Raw genomic sequence first — 16,394 nt, 5'->3', positions numbered from 1 at the left:
ACTTATTTTCTAAATGTACATATAGGAATATTTTATTTCGAAATAAAGGCTTAACATGACTTGTGAAAAGGACAACTTTTTCTTCTTATAACAGTTGTTGTTCATAGTAACCGATCCATTACGGCCTAATATATCATTCAAGTCCCTTGCATACGTAAGTAGATGTTATTACGCTAGTGTTTCGTAGTGGTAAATTTCCTGAATTAAGAATTTACGTTGTTTTCTTAGCGGACTATAGCGGAGTAATGTGTTTATGTCTATTACGGGTTATTTACTACTCCAAAACCGGAGGCGTGATAACGCATTTCATATGTTATGTTTAGATTCTGTCCATATCCGTCACAAACATTAACTGAACATTGCAAGGGACCGTTCATGATTTATGGTGGTGATAAGTTAAAGAGGATGGGTGGGGTTTTACCCATTTTGTTCAGTTTTGTACATATGTATTGGGGGGTGGTCATTGATTTTAAAAATGACACGTGGGTGGGGGGGGTCATTCACTTTGTACATGCTTCTCCATAAGAATCACCATCACCCCCTAGCCATAAATTATGAACGGTCCCTAAGATTAGATTACATTACATGTGCGCATAAATATGTCAGAAGGTCAGTGATGTGCCAATCAGAAAGTGACAAAATGAACAATAGTCATAGTTAGAAATGAAACCTGTTCTCAGAGATTGACCAGCAAAAAATGGATACCCGGTTTGATAAAGTCATGTGACTATAACCTTCCAGCGCCTAACAGGCAGCTTGGGTTATCCGGGGTAATAATAATCAGATTCTGATCAAGAGCCGCGAGCAATCACTTGGTGTTTGGATACTGTGCGCTATAGAAGATGACTTATTATTATATAGGCAAAATTGCAGCTAGGTGCCCTCATATTGCTTCTATTTGCCTTTCGCGGCAATACATCGCTCCTCCCACTAGAGTTACGTCCCTTTAGCAAAGGGAAGCTACTCTAATCGTACGCTACGCTAGTTTGGGCAGAGTCGGCAGGGCCTGCCGGTGTGTCGGAAATGTCAGCGTTGGTTATCCACTTTGGCGTGGTATCTGGGTGGACTAGCGAAAAGAAACACTCGTAATTCAGCACTGGTATAAGCATGTTTATGCACGTACTATACGTGATACGTGAACACAACGTTAAACTAAATTCACCTCACCTCTTGTCCGCGTGATATGCGACGTTGTCTATTCCCCGCGTCCACTCTCATTCTCTCATTCCACCTCCCCCTCGCAGTCAAACCAACCCCTCGTTGACAGTATCTGAGGGGTGGTGGTTCACTTTCCTCGGGTTACACGGACCTCTCGCACTCCCTGAAACACTGAACAGTCATGGTGCTCAACCAGCACTCCGACACAAGAAGAAGACTGACGTACGTGAGCCTATACATGTGTACAATTATGTCATTCTCGAAACTAAAGCGTTAGTTGGTCATGCCGAAGACCCGGGTTCGAATCCCCACATGGGTACAATGAGTGAAGCCCATTTCTGGTGTTCCCCGCCGTGATATTGCTGGAATATTGCTAAAAGCGGCGTAAAACCAAACTCAGTCAGTCAGTCAGTCATTCTCGAAACTAGAATCAGAAAGGGGACAGAAGTACGAGAGCTCTATTGTACAATTGTGTAACTCAACATAACACTCCTAAACTAGAATCAGTTAAAAAGCTGAAGTAGCTGAATATCTTAGAAAACTCCTTTTGAATGGTGATGATGATGATGGTAGCATTGATAAAGACAATGATAATAATCCGTCTTCATGCAGTTGACAGCGGCAATATTATTTATGCTAATAATTTATGCAAATATCATTTTGGAAATGATGATGATGATGATGACATCATAGCAATTCACGTCACTCACTTGAGGCTGCAATGATCAGATGTTTTCTCATGACAAACACCTCAGTGTGTAGACGTGTAAGATTTACCTCCCGTGTATAATTAGTTCCAAGGAATCATGATTTATTTACATACATGTGAAGGTATTACATCATCTCACTTGTGAAGCCTTTTCTATGCGCTGTACCACGGCTTTGTGCCATCTATTTGGAGCTGTGGGGTCAGGCCGGGTTACCCACGTGGTCCTGTATACCTCCCTGAGAGAGCTAGCTGTGTCGTAACGCATTTTGAGGCAGAGGCAACTATATCGTTATATACCACTTACCTACAGTGTTGAAGTAGGGGTGAGTGTGTATGTTGTGGTAAAACGCCGCTTTAAGCAGTATGCAGTCACGGCATTGACTTTAATGTGGTGTAAGTAGCGAATGAGACCATTTCATTTTAAGCATAGAACCTCGTAAGTTAAATCAACGTATCAACTCATAGCGCTGATGCAACAATATTGGTAGTCTTGGTTATTCAAACTAGCAAGCGGATCCTGGTAGCTGAAGCTGATCGGGTGGGCACAATGGTAAAGGTAGCAGTTTTGTCCTGGAACCGTCGTACTCGTTGCTGTGCTCATACCATCAGCCACATGTTTAGCTCGAACAGGTTAGCAGACCTGAGTGTACTGACTGAGGCGTACTCTTCAGTCACACAATCACTCACTCGAGCATGTATTGGCTATTAAGTGTTCCTTACCAGCTCGAATCCCGTTTTGCAAAGTGATAGTCGTATATGTGAATGGTAACTACTTTGTTCCCTCTCATTGCAAGTTAGTTCTCAGATATATATAGCTGAGAAACGTTTCATTGCGGTATAAAACATGGCTCACTCTCCTCCCGCTTCAAGCTGACGCCCGATATAGGTGAAATACTGATCATAGTATCGTTAAACCTAACCCACTCACTCATACCCCCCGCATCAAGCTGACGCCCGATATAGGTGAAATACTGATCCCACCAGCGTTAAACCTAACCCACTCACTCATACACCCCGCATCAAGCTGACGCCCGATATAGGTGAAATACTGATCTTAGCATCGTTAAACCTAACTCACTCACTCATACACCCCGCATCAAGCTGACGCCCGATATAGGTGAAATACGGATCTTAGCATCGTTAAACCTAACTCACTCACTCATACACCCCGCATCAAGCTGACGCCCGATATAGGTGAAATACTGATCTTAGCATCGTTAAACCTAACCCACTCACTCATACACTACACCCCGCATCAAGCTGACGCCCGATATAGGTGAAATACGGATCTTAGCAGCGTTAAACCTAACCCACTCACTCATACCCCCGCATCAAGCTGACGCCCGATATAGGTGAAATACGGATCTTAGCATCGTTAAACCTAACCCACTCACTCATACCCCCAGCATCAAGCTGACGCCCGATATAGGTGAAATACTGATCTTTGCAGTGTGAAACCCTAACCCACTCATCGTTAAACCCAGTAACCCACTCACTCATACCCCCAACATCAAGCTGACGCCCGATATAGGTGAAATACTCATCCTACATGTGTTAAACCTAACTCACTCACTCATACACCCCGCATCAAGCTGACGCCCGATATAGGTGAAATACTGATCATAGCATCGTTAAACCTAACCCACTCACTCATACACCCCGCATCAAGCTGACGCCCGATATAGGTGAAATACGTGATCTTACCAGTTTTAAACCTCACTCACTCATACACCCCGCATCAAGCTGACGCCCGATATAGGTGAAATACTGATCCTACCAGTGTTAAACCTAACCCACTCACTCATACACCCCGCATCAAGCTGACGCCCGATATAGGTGAAATACTGATCCTACCAGTGTTAAACCTACATGTGTTAAACCTACGCCCGATATAGTTGAAATACTGATCCTACCAGTGTTACTAACCCACTCACTCATACACCCCGCATCAAGCTGACGCCCGATATAGGTGAAATACTGATCTTAGCATCGTTAAACCTAACTCACTCACTCATACCCCCCCGCATCAAGCTGACGCCCGATATAGGTGAAACACTGTTCATGGCTGCGTGAAACCTGACTCACTCACCAATCATCAGATTCGTTTTTTCTCATGACCTTGGTATGATAACAAAGGTTCAACTGATACATTAAAAGTACCATTAATACTAAGCCTAAATGCGATTCTATGCCAACTAAACCTTTCGTTATATGTAATAATTCGCTCCCGCTGATACTGGAAACATGAATGAAACTGTAATTGTCAATGGAGCACATCTGGTGTATTGTTGGAACCACTCATAAAATGTTTCCACCGCGTGGCTTTCAATACAGTCAGATTGGGACAGGCAAAGGTTGCAGAGCCCCCGGGACGAGGGTCTTTGGTTGTGTGTGTGCCGTCACTGCACGCCCGGGGTAGACCACCAACAGGAGTATAGTAAACGTATCGTGTATCTCCGTCAACACAAGCTCCGTTCGCGGAACATGGGGTGAACCACGCACCCCTAGACGCCATTGTGTCCTTATATAACACAAGGCTCTCTGTTTGAGCTTGTGGGCTTTATATATAAACTAGTCGTTGTACAAATTAAGTTTTTTGATGCGTTTATGAATGATTGTTACTGCCACTACGATTTGTATCTGATCGTAAGAATGAGGTCTATTGTTAAGTGCGAGAAGATTGAATTCAGTATAAAGTACCCAGGACAACACATGGCTTTCTTCTGTCCATGCATCGTGCCCCAGAACAACGCTTCTCTTTATAGCTACCTTCAAGGTGAATGATAAAATTGCATACATTGACTCCCTACACAGATACACCCTGTTGTAGAGCTCATGGAGATTTAAATGATGATATTATCTTCTCAAACGACCCATCTATTTTCCTTTCAACTCTTCACGGTGAGCTAGACGAATTCAGCTTGTATGTTAATTCAGGTCGTTTGCATATTGAATGTTATGATTATCATACACGGACGCAGTTTACATCAGCGGTTGAATATAGTACACAGCTGTCGAAACGGTGACAGGGGGTGTCCCTGATGTAACTGAGGAACCGATCGTTCATTACTGTAATGCCCAGCGTCAGCCAAGGTAACACAAACTCAATACAGGTCAGTGTCTAAGATAATGGTCATACCCGAGAGGGTGGTGTTGGCAAGAGACGAGGAAGTTTTGATGTATGTAGGCCTTATTCTAGCGCTTTCAGGACTTGGTTAGTACCACTTCCAATCAGAGGCGGCTCAAATGGATGTTTGCTGGCGCCATGCGGCTGTGTATATTTTCATGGTTATGAAAACTAGTACTATTACGTGGTGTAAAATAAGCAAGGGTACTTATGACTGCGTTTGTTCAATCTTCAGCTGGAGGGAAGAACACATGTCGACATTTTGGTTATCATAATGTCTCTCACGTGTACGTTTTATTGTTTGTTTAACGCCGCACACAGCAATACTACAGCTGTAGTCTGTAATAGTCGAGTTTGGACCAGACGATCTTGTGACTGACATCAAGGGCATCGATCTTCGAAAAATTGGGATATAATGACATGCATCAATTAAGCCAGAGAGCCTGACCACCCAATGCGTCTGTTGCCTCTTACGACAAGCATGGGTTGCTGAAGATCATTTCTAACTAGGATCTTCACGGGAAGCCTCATTCGGTCATCTCTTACGACCAGTAATGGGGCGTTGGGAACACATTCTGTTCCGCCTCTCCACGGTGCCCCAATGCAGTCATGTTTGGAGTTTTCACAGAATTTTGGGGTGGTGCACTGGGATAACTTGGGTCTCTCTCGGCTAAAATAGCTCCGTCAGGGTACCAAGCTATTGAAGGTATGTTCAATGCGCTGCTTTAACGTCTCAACGAGCATAACGTCTCATCACGGTTCTCGCGTAGCTTTGATAATGTACGTGAGTACACGTGACGTTTACGAGATCTATTTTCTGCGGGATGTGTTATGTTTTACCATGTGATGAGCGACGGCCGTACATCAGAAATTTTACACAGACATGGTGCTCACAGAACCACGTGACACCATTCCATTTGCGCAGACTCATATGGCAGCGACAGAAACAGCACGTGGGTTATGCCGTAACACGCGCTTAGATCTCCCTGCAGCGACAATAGGGTGTCTTGTGTAGTGTTGTGTTGACAGCCTTGGACGGCTTTATTGGTTTCGACTAGAACACTGCTGTATAACCGTTCCACCGCCAAGCACATACTATGTAGCTTATCATTCTATTTGTCAGGTGCAACGAGGTGACCAAGTTCCATAGTCATACAAATTACTAAAGTTGGAATGATGGATAAATCGTTCAAACTAACCAAATAGATTGCATAGATTTGGGCAATTTCATTGCAAACAGTGTCTTCAATGACAGTCGGACTAATTACAATTTAGGTACCTTTGAAAATGATGGTAATAATGATGATGATGATGATGATGATGATGTTGAATTTTGTCTGAATACTCACATTTAGCAATGTAAAAATCCAAATGTAAAAAGCGGTGATAAATGGATTTGATTTTTGTATTTTCTAGCGCCATATACAAGGAATTCAGAAACCGTAAACACAGACAAGCAACCTGTTGCTATACTTCAGAACACCATGGTATAACTCTTGCGGAGACATCTACAGAACCGAAGTAGATACCGCCGCAATCCTCGCCCTCATCCCGCCCCTCCCCCCGGAGCGTAGGGTCATCAGTCACTGTCTATCGGCAGCTCTCGCGGCCTGCACGTGGCAGTGGTGGCGGGAATCCGCGTTATCTACACCGTCTGTCCGATACGGGTCCATCAGCGGCCAGGCTTTCTCGGCCAGTACAGCCAGGAGCTTCCAGAAGCTAGACTAACTAACATGCCCCACGTGCTTACCCCTCATCCCTATCCCTCCCCTCCACTTTACGTGTAGCGTTCCCCCATCAGTTCCACAGAGCAGCAATACGGACTAAGGCTGAATGAATCGCCTGCAGCAGATGCTAAGAACCATGGGCTGTAAGTGCCATACGGTCCACAACGTATTGTAGCCTTGTTCTGGCCGTCAATGTACATATTAACTCATACAGTCATTTTGATTGCAGGAAGCAACCGGAGGTTCGGCGTGGACGTCATACAACAGTGGGCAGTGATTAAGTGACGCCATCACCGCAGCCCTGGTTATAGTCAGTCAGTGGTCCTGTAGCTTCAACTGGGAGACATGCCGGGAGTCAGGCCCATCCAACCTCATCGTCGAACCTGTGGAATAGTATCCTCGGACTTTCAGCCTAATACATAGGACAGTCTTACGTTCATACCAACATTCGCAACTTCACTGCTATACCACCTTGAGCTTTGGAAGAGTTTCTTAACTTCCAAATCTAATTGCTACTTCTGTGGATGTTTACAGTGTGTGTTTAACTTGTGTCAGTCCCCATTTGGACAAAGGGGTCATTTTTTTCCTTCATAAAAAAGTTCGGGCCAGTCCACCCAGGGATTACTCGTGAAGTCGTGGTACAATGCCGAGGGGGACATCGCAGCTGCTGTCGTTGCTACATGTTTTGACTGTGTGTACAGTGATTGTAGGAGAGCCGTTTTACCAGCACCGTGACCACAGGGATCAGCTCAAGTACAGGCAAGGGAGAACTAAGGGTGGGAATATGGTGACGAGTCGAGACGAAGCCGAGGTGAGACCTGACTTACTTACCTTACACATCTAGTCTATAGTTATCTACTTCATTGTCTTTTAAATTACAGGTAAAATACATGTTACAAACCTTTCAAGTTATAGGTAGAAATCTATTTGCTTACCTTATAAGTTATTGGTAAATGTCTATTTCACTTACCTTACAAGTTGTAGGAAGAATTATATATGTGCTTACCTTTAAGTTATTTGTAGTATCTAATTTACTTACCATACATATCATAGGTAGAAATGTAGTTTACAGACCTGATAAGTTTCAATTAGAATTCTACTTTACTAATCTTGCAAGTACTGGGACAAACTACTTTATTTACCTTACAAGGTATAGGTATAGTTCTCTGTTACCTTAGGTACCTAGTTACCTTACAAGTTACAGGTAGAAATCTACATAATATGCTTGACGTGTCATAGGCAGATATCAAGGCTGAAAATGAAATCCTCTAAACGTCAATCATAGAAATCTACTTACTTCATAGTTTATAGACTGGTGTACGCTACTAACTTTACATATTATAGGTAGAATTCTACTTTATTATCTAAAAGTTAGAAATATATGTCCATACCTAACAGTCATCTGTAGAGAACTATTTGTCTTTAGTTAGATTTTTGGATGTATCTTTCGTACGTTGCAGACGGATACGTGTTTTACTGACCTTGGGAGTTATTTGTCAGTTATTGAGTTATACAAGTTATCGAGTTATGGTTACCTCCATTTAACGATATGTCTATATCCGTACGTCATTTCGTACCGAACGCCACATGCCTCAGGACCGGCTCCGTGGTGTAGTGGTTAGAGCGTCCGCCCGGAGAGCGGAAGGTCGCGGGTTCGATCCCCGACCGCGTCATACCAAAAGACGTTAAAATATGGTACTTGTTGGTCCCTGCCTGGCGCTCGGCATTAATGGGTACAACAAGGACTGGTGTGCTCGGAGTCAGTATAATGTGTCTGAGTGGGGTATTCATGCTTCACTGCGGCATGGTATCTCAGTGGGCTAGCACTATAAAACCAGCTTCAGTCTGGTCTAGTACAAGCAGCCGCACCTACACATACACACGCATGCACGTCGTCATATGAAGGAAATATTCTCAGGCACGACGTAAAACCCAATTTCACCTCACCTCACCTCAAACCTCACCTCACATGCCTCAGATGGGTATCGAGATAGACATGTTCCTCTAGTGCTATAGGTTAATGTTTCCACGTGTGCCGTAATTGCCAAACACGTTTCAAAATGATGTGTTGATGTGTATCTCAGCTACCACAGAGTTTCAGTACCATGATGTGTTGCCATTTCCATACATAGGTCGAGTAGATGGGTAATAGATATATAATCATGCAAGTCAGGTCGATGTGTACAGATGAACCGTTCAGATGTTAAGTTGCCGGTAGGCACCTACCTTGTTTAGGTCAAGTATAACGGTAAAGATCTCCCGGTACTTTAACCTTACAGTCATATTAATTGTCATATAGACGTTAATTAGGCCTACCTACATTGTATGATTGATCGGGTTTATCTATATCGTGTCTTATTGAACGTACACAACCTCTTATCGATACTATGTATGTAGAAGTCGTACCTTCAGTCTCGCACATAGGACGTACCTACTGAATCACACACAGACCTATACATGCAGTACAGCACATAGACCTCACCTGTAGTGTGGCACATAGACCTCACCTAAAGAATAGAACGCAGACCTTGCCTGCCGTATAGTACATTGATCTCACCTGCAGTAAAGCACATATATCTCACCTTCAGTAAAGCGCATAGACCTCACCTGCAGTATAGCACATAAACCTCACCCAGTATAGCACATAGACCTCACCCAGTATAGCACATAGACCTCACCCAGTATAGCACATAGACCTCACCCAGTATAGCACATATACATCACTTGGAGAATAACACATACAGCTTATCGCCATAGCATATCATACACGTCTTATCACCAGTGTGATAATTGGAGAAACCGGCCAATAGAACGTCCAGATACAACATGGATGTGTCTGGACTATACAGCATTATAGATCTTACATAGAACGAGTCAGTGCCTACCTGTGTAACACACAGAACATGTCTTCAGGAACAGCTTTTGACTTATAAACCGTGGCTGTAGTAAAACAGATTCGAGTTCCATCTATATACACACAACTCACTTGCAGAATCATATATCCGTCTTTATACATCCCGGACATAACCCCTGGAGCAGTAGAACATTGTATCCGGTATGATACATCAGGTGAAACAAACTAAATATAGACCTGTTTCATAAAACGTAGTTTTGACATAGTTCATGTGGAACAATACAACCTAACTTCGATGTGTGTTCAACAGACTGACTGAATAGAGTCAAGAATAATGAAGCTAGACAAAGCTTCAGTACATCATATGGGGTTTATCAGGGATAGATCTATAGAATAATAAAACTAAACGTCAGTATAAGGTGTATAGCCTGAAGTAGATCATATGAACATAATGAAACTTCAGTATAATATCCAGTTTTTCCCTGACATGGATCATATAGAATGATATACTGAGAGAAATAAAGGATCACAGGAAAATTCAAGCGTTCCTTTATTATTTTCGAGTTTTCAACACCACAGGGCTATTCAAAGCTGGTGGTGAAAACTGGAAAATATTAAAGAACCGATTGAATTTTCCTGTGATCCTTTATTTGTTTTTCTCAGTATATAAGTATAATGCAGTAAACACATAGGGGCGGCGCTTCTGTCGTAGAACATAACAGTCTACTAGACCAAAACTCCAATATATATGGAAGGACTTCAATATAGATAGCAAAACTATATTTAGACAAAACCAATATCAAAACTTCAGCATAACATATAGGGCATCCATACAGATCCAGCAGCTAAACTTCAGCATAACATATAGGGCATCCATACAGATCACACAGAACAGACCAACAGCTAAACTTCAGCATAACACATAGGGCATCCATACAGATCACATAGAACAGACCAGCAGCTAAACTTCAGCATAACATATAGGGCATCCATACAGATCACACAGAACAGACCAACAGCTAAACTTCAGCATAACATATAGGACATCCACACAGATCACATAGAACAGACCAGCAGCTAAACTTCAGCATAACATATAGGGCATCCATACAGATCCAGCAGCTAAACTTCAGCATAACATATAGGGCATCCATACAGATCACGCAGAAAAGAGCAGCAGCTAAACTTCAGCATAACATATAGGGCATCCATACAGATCCAGCAGCTAAACTTCAGCATAACATATAGGGCATCCATACATCACACAGAAAAGGCAGCATCCAGCATAACATATAGATCCATACAGATCCAGCTAAACTTCAGCATAACATATAGGGCATCCATAGGGATCACACATCCATACAGAAACTTCACACATATAGGGCATCCATACAGATCCAGCAGCTAAACTTCAGCATAACATATAGGGCATCCATACCGATCACACAGAAAAGAGCAGCAGCTAAACTTCAGCATAACATATAGGGCATCCATACAGATCCAGCAGCTAAACTTCAGCATAACATATAGGGCATCCATACAGATCACGCTGAAAAGAGCAGCAGCTAAACTTCAGCATAACATATACAGCTTTCATACAGATTTTACAGCATAATCAACCAAACTTCAGTATACCGTATAGGCGGTCCTGAATTAGGTCAAACCGAAATAAGAGAACTTTCAACACTGTATCCCGTGGATGGCAAACTACACATATACAACGAACATACAGCTTAACTTGCAGAAATATTCAACATTTTATACATTGTTACGTAAACCACAAAGTACGTTGTATAACATTCACTCATACATTATAAGTAGCTGTGCTTGATCTACTAAAGAGTCGGTCCTTACAAAGCTTCTAGAGAAAGTACTATAGAAAGCTTCCGCGAATCTCTAGGGCAATGGAAGTTTATGTTACAGTCTTGTCCCTTTCTTTATATTTGCCAACACTACTTGAAGCAGTTTCCTCTTCCACTACGCTACAAAGCTCCACGGTGCTGATGACTCACTGACTAGACCCCCATGAATAGTCTACGATCGATTGATGTGGAGGGACATTTGTAGCCGCTTCCAGAATGTCAGAGTACCACGAGATGTATATTGCGTCACCGCGTGTAAAAACGTTGCTCTATTTGTATCCTCGTTCATTTGTTTATTCACCATTCAAACACAAGTTGGCTATTTGTCATCAAGGAAAGTTAAGTGTTCTTTGAGCCGACTCTGAGAGACTGTGCCATGTTGATGGACGCTCCTGAAAATGTTGACTATGCAAATCCGAAACGGACATCTAGTAAGGCTCGCGATGTACGTTCAGTTAGCGGTTGTTATTCCAGTTTTTGCCAAATGTCAATACACGAGTGCACTTGATTCAAAATAACGGTTTATTTAATAAACACACTCAACACGGGTCATGCCAAAACATCGCCAGATATACATTGGTAGCACTAACAAGGATAGATACCAAAGTATATGTTGAAATAGCATCTCCCTTAGCAAAGACTCGCAACTGCTTTTATTGAAATACGTCTATGTGTATGTTCGTGAATATAAACTTTCAGAAATGCTGTTCTCTACATCTTTTAAAGTTATTCATCTTCACACTTTTTACTTGATATAACCCGAATTTGTTTAAAGTCGGTTGATAACTATTTGAATTTGTTTTTCTATACTGACATTGGAATGGCGGATTTCTTGCATGTTCAGTATATACACTTGATGTGTATTCTTCCGAATGACACACTCTCACACTGAATTGGTAAAAAATCACATTATGCCACCGAGTAAATATTTAGATATGTTCTTCTATGTTTATCTGAGATCGTGTTCATACGCTTGTCTAGTGTTGATTCCTTGTCATCTGGGAAGTATCAAATTTGTATAACACCCTGCCACTCGGCAATGACGTCATCAGGGTGGAATAGTCTGTATGTGTTACATTTCCCGAGGAAAGAATTCGTGCTCATTTTCCTCTGCGTTTAATCGAATTCTATATCCATGGCTGCGGTTTACTAGAGGACGTTTAGACTAATGCTTAGTCTCTGAATATATATATAAGTTCAATAGTAACAAACAAGCCCATTTAAATTGAAAAGGAGCCCCAGGGAGACCAGAGATTCAGAACCTGGGGAAATCTAGACTTGCTTTATTTAGGGCTTTAGCATTGCAGAGAGGGCTAGGCAGTAGGGAAAATAATGTGGTTCAGGGACTGTGAGACAGACAAGAAGACGTTGTACATTAGGTCCTGAGCTAGCACTACGGTGTAGTCTCGGCTTCAGATACAGGAACGTTTGAGGGTCAGTGAGTGAAGCAAGGATGCAAGGCTGCTGCTGCTGCACTAGGGAACAGGAGGAACTCAGCATAGATGTGTACTCATCAGCACACCCCACCGCATTGCCACATTAGCTCTATATGTGCTTGCTTCGGAAATGCCAGTCAGAATTTGTGGTATTTTAAGTGATATTTTACAGTGGTGAGCAGGGGATGAAGCTTTTTAAGTCGTAATTAAAATGTTAAATTTACACAGTTTTCAAGCGCTACATATGCTGACACTATGCTTGGAATTTGAGTTATGATCGAGAATAGAGTGAAGCACCTTGACCCATCATTACTACACCGACACTAACACATTGGGCATGTAGTTATGAATCATACCTGGATGTCTATATGAAAATGTGTATGTGTTTATATCATCATCATTACTACACCAGACTAAAAAAATTGAGTTATGTCAGAAAATAGAGTGAAGCACCTTGACCCATCGTTACTAAACCGACACAAACACATTGGGCATGTAGTTATGAATCACACATGGATGTCTATATGAGGATGTGTATGACGGAAGACATATGTTTTAATTGTTGTTGTTACATATATTTTGTACCAAATGTACTGATTGGTACAGGGACATATTAGGGACGCCTCTCCCCATTTTAGCGTTCGTATCTCGCGGAGGACATATGTCGAGGAAGTAATACTGTTGAGGAAGAGGCATCTCCAATATTACCATGCAAATAAACACCTTGATTGACTTGGTGTACTTCGCCTAAATGTGGCTTCCTAGAGCGATCGGCTTGTTTACAGAACATGCTGTCCGATAGACCCACGTCGCTCGAGGCATGTTTTCCACATTAATAAAGCATGGTGTCTAGTGCCCCCAATGAAGCCAGCTTGGTTCGTACAATGTAAACTGATAAAGTGCAAAAAGCTTGTGTGTATTGACACCCCCATCCCAACCCACACCCCTCCCCATTCTCTGTGTTCGTGAGAAACATACACGCTGATATGTTCAAGTAGTAGTCAGTCAGTCTGTTGGGAGGCACAGCTTTAACGTTTGCCGTGTGAGGAGCTTGGGGATTGTTTGTATTGCAAATTAATGGAGCGAGGCAGCGCTTCAAACACGCGTTATCCGGAGTAGGGTTTCTCTTCCTACCTCTTCAGCGAATGTAAGAAAAACGTGATCCTCCAAACTGCGTATAATGTACTATCTGTTCATGCGAGGGAACACTTGCTCCAAACACCACGCGCACCATCAAGCGTAAGTCTTATTACAAATTCAACTGATTAGCCCTCATGGCAGAAAGCGCGCGCGCATGCACGCACGCGGACACACACACACACACACACACACACACACACACACAGAAAGAGAGGGGGTGGGTGGTGCCGTGTGAGTGTATGAGAGAGAGAGAGAGAGAGAGAGAGAGAGAGAGAGAGAGAGAGAGAGAGAGAGAGAGAGAGAGAGAGAGAGAGAGGCCATGTGTGAGTGTATATGTGTGTTTGACAGTAGCCCAGCCCGTATCCGGATATGCACAGAACACAACCGCCGCGAACTGTCTCCATCACTTCCTCTTTGAGTATACACTCTCTACATGCTGGGGTTGGAGACAAATCACTTTGATGAATTTCCAACAAATTTGCGAGTTTGTATGTAGGTTTTTACCGACTATATATAGCTCTGGGTGGGAGGCCCCAGTTGTAAGTCGAACAGGTTGTTGAGCTATAGTGGCCTTGTGGTTAAAACGTTTAATAATCTCACAGATACCCCGGTTTGATTCCTAACATTGGTACAATGTGTGGCCCAATTTTGGCTTCCTATCGTCTTCGTGTTTGAATAGTGTTACAAGCGTCGTAAAAACAGTTTTGCTGTGTTAAGTGTAAAATACGTTTCCAGCACTGTATGCTTGTCATTAAGTGATGTATGAAGATCACGGTGTTCACATAGGGGATATAGGGGAATATGAAGATCATGGTGTTCATCGTATAGGGGAATATGAAGATCATGGTGTTCATGGTATTCATAGTATAGGGAATATGAAGAGCATAGTGTTCATATAGTATAAGGTATAGAAATGAAGAGCATGGTGTTCAGAGGGGAATACAGAGCACATTCGGATTTAAACTGTAACCGAATACATGTATTTATCACTGTAATTGTGATTGTTAACATTAAAAAAAATGGGTAACCGTATTAACGGTAGTGAGTGAGTGAGTATGGTTTTACGCCACTTTTAGCAATATTCCAGCAATCTCACGGCGGGGGACACCAGAAATGGGCTTCACACATTGTACCCATGTGGGGAATCGAACCTGGGTCTTCGGTGTGATGAGCGAACGCTTTAACCACTAGGCTACCCCACCGCTCCATATTAACAGTAGGGGGGGGGGGGGGATACGTGCAACATACATAATATTGTAAGCGTAAATGAAGAGGGTTGGTGTTTATTTTAGGGGGCATATGGACAACTTTCTGGTTAATTCTGTAACTAGATACATCCAGAACGTGGGCGTTTGGCTGAGAACACCTAACACCTTTTGGGATTCAAAACTGTTGTCAGCGGATCCTGACACTGCGAAGGGACACGATGCTCAGGCATGTTGAGATCACTGGACCACCTGTTGTTGTTAGAGTTATCAAACATTGTTTGGTGTTTGTGAACAGGCATTTGGAAGTAGCCCAATGTATTAATGTTTATCTATCTCTTTTAGAGTTGAAGTTGGGCAGTGGGGTAGCTTAGTGGTTAAAGCGTTCGCTTCTCACGCTGAAGACCCGTGTTCGATTGTCCTCATGGGTAAAATGTGTGAAGACAATTTTTAGTATCCGTGATATACCTGGAATATTGCTAAAAGCGGCGTAAAAATATACTTGAAAGGATCTCGCTTTGATGACGACTTGTCAGTTAAGTAAAAACAAATAACCCACTGAAGCAATCTGTAGACGGCTACCAGTTTGGTGGGGTCCAAGAGAACAGAACCAGTTTTGAGAATGGTTTGACAATGAAACACGCCGATCAAAATACCTCGATGGAAAAAACATCGGCTCCGGTCGCATTACGGAAGGAATATTGCTAAAACAACAACGACTTGTTATTTGAAGATTGCAACAAAGAATGACTGTCCACATTTTCCTGTCAGAATACCCTTTTGTTTGGGTTACAAGATTTTCTTCTGTCGACACTAGCAGCATAAACACTCACCAGTTTCTATACATTACCACTTTAGTAGGTTTTTCATTCTCATCCTCGCGTAAACGCGGCGCGCGAATGACGCAACCGCCAAATTTATGATTGCCAAAAATCTACTAAGAACATTAGTTAGGTTGTTTTTTCGGTTTGTAACACCGTTTCCTTGCCACGAAAATGAGCATGATCCTTGCTACGCCAAAGAATGTGCATACTTTACTGTTTTGCTGGCTGTTTCCCCTTACCATCATGCTTCATTAGGAGGCATTTTAATCTATTTTCGACATAAGGTTAATAGATCTGCTATTTAAAACTACATGATCATAACATGCAGCGCAACGTGTTCCTGGCTCTTAGA

At 42.5% G+C, this 16,394-nt stretch overlaps 1 protein-coding gene across 7 annotated transcripts in view; it reads left to right on the top strand.

The window, feature by feature from the left end:
• Positions 1–16,394, top strand: part of LOC124275648 (matrix metallopeptidase-21-like) — a 144,800-nt gene that overhangs the window by 105,780 nt on the left and 22,626 nt on the right. For 5 of the 7 annotated variants that reach the window (XM_046711259.1, XM_046711257.1, XM_046711258.1 and 2 more), the window contains exon 2: positions 6,951–7,532. In XM_046711259.1, the coding sequence (XP_046567215.1) occupies positions 7,365–7,532 (168 nt within the window). In that variant the 5' untranslated portion in view covers positions 6,951–7,364. Of the gene's footprint in view, positions 1–4,762; positions 4,981–6,643; positions 6,865–6,950; positions 7,533–16,394 lie in introns of those variants that run through there. The other 2 variants (XM_046711260.1, XM_046711255.1) reach the window with 2 other exon arrangements.

This window comes from Haliotis rubra, unplaced genomic scaffold (assembly GCF_003918875.1).
Source record: "Haliotis rubra isolate DU_JTF1 unplaced genomic scaffold, ASM391887v1 Scf200, whole genome shotgun sequence".
In the NCBI taxonomy this organism is placed as follows: Eukaryota; Metazoa; Mollusca; class Gastropoda; order Lepetellida; family Haliotidae; genus Haliotis; species Haliotis rubra.
The sequence above is the reverse complement of the archived record's forward strand: the minus strand, read 5'-3'. Positions and strand labels throughout refer to the sequence as shown.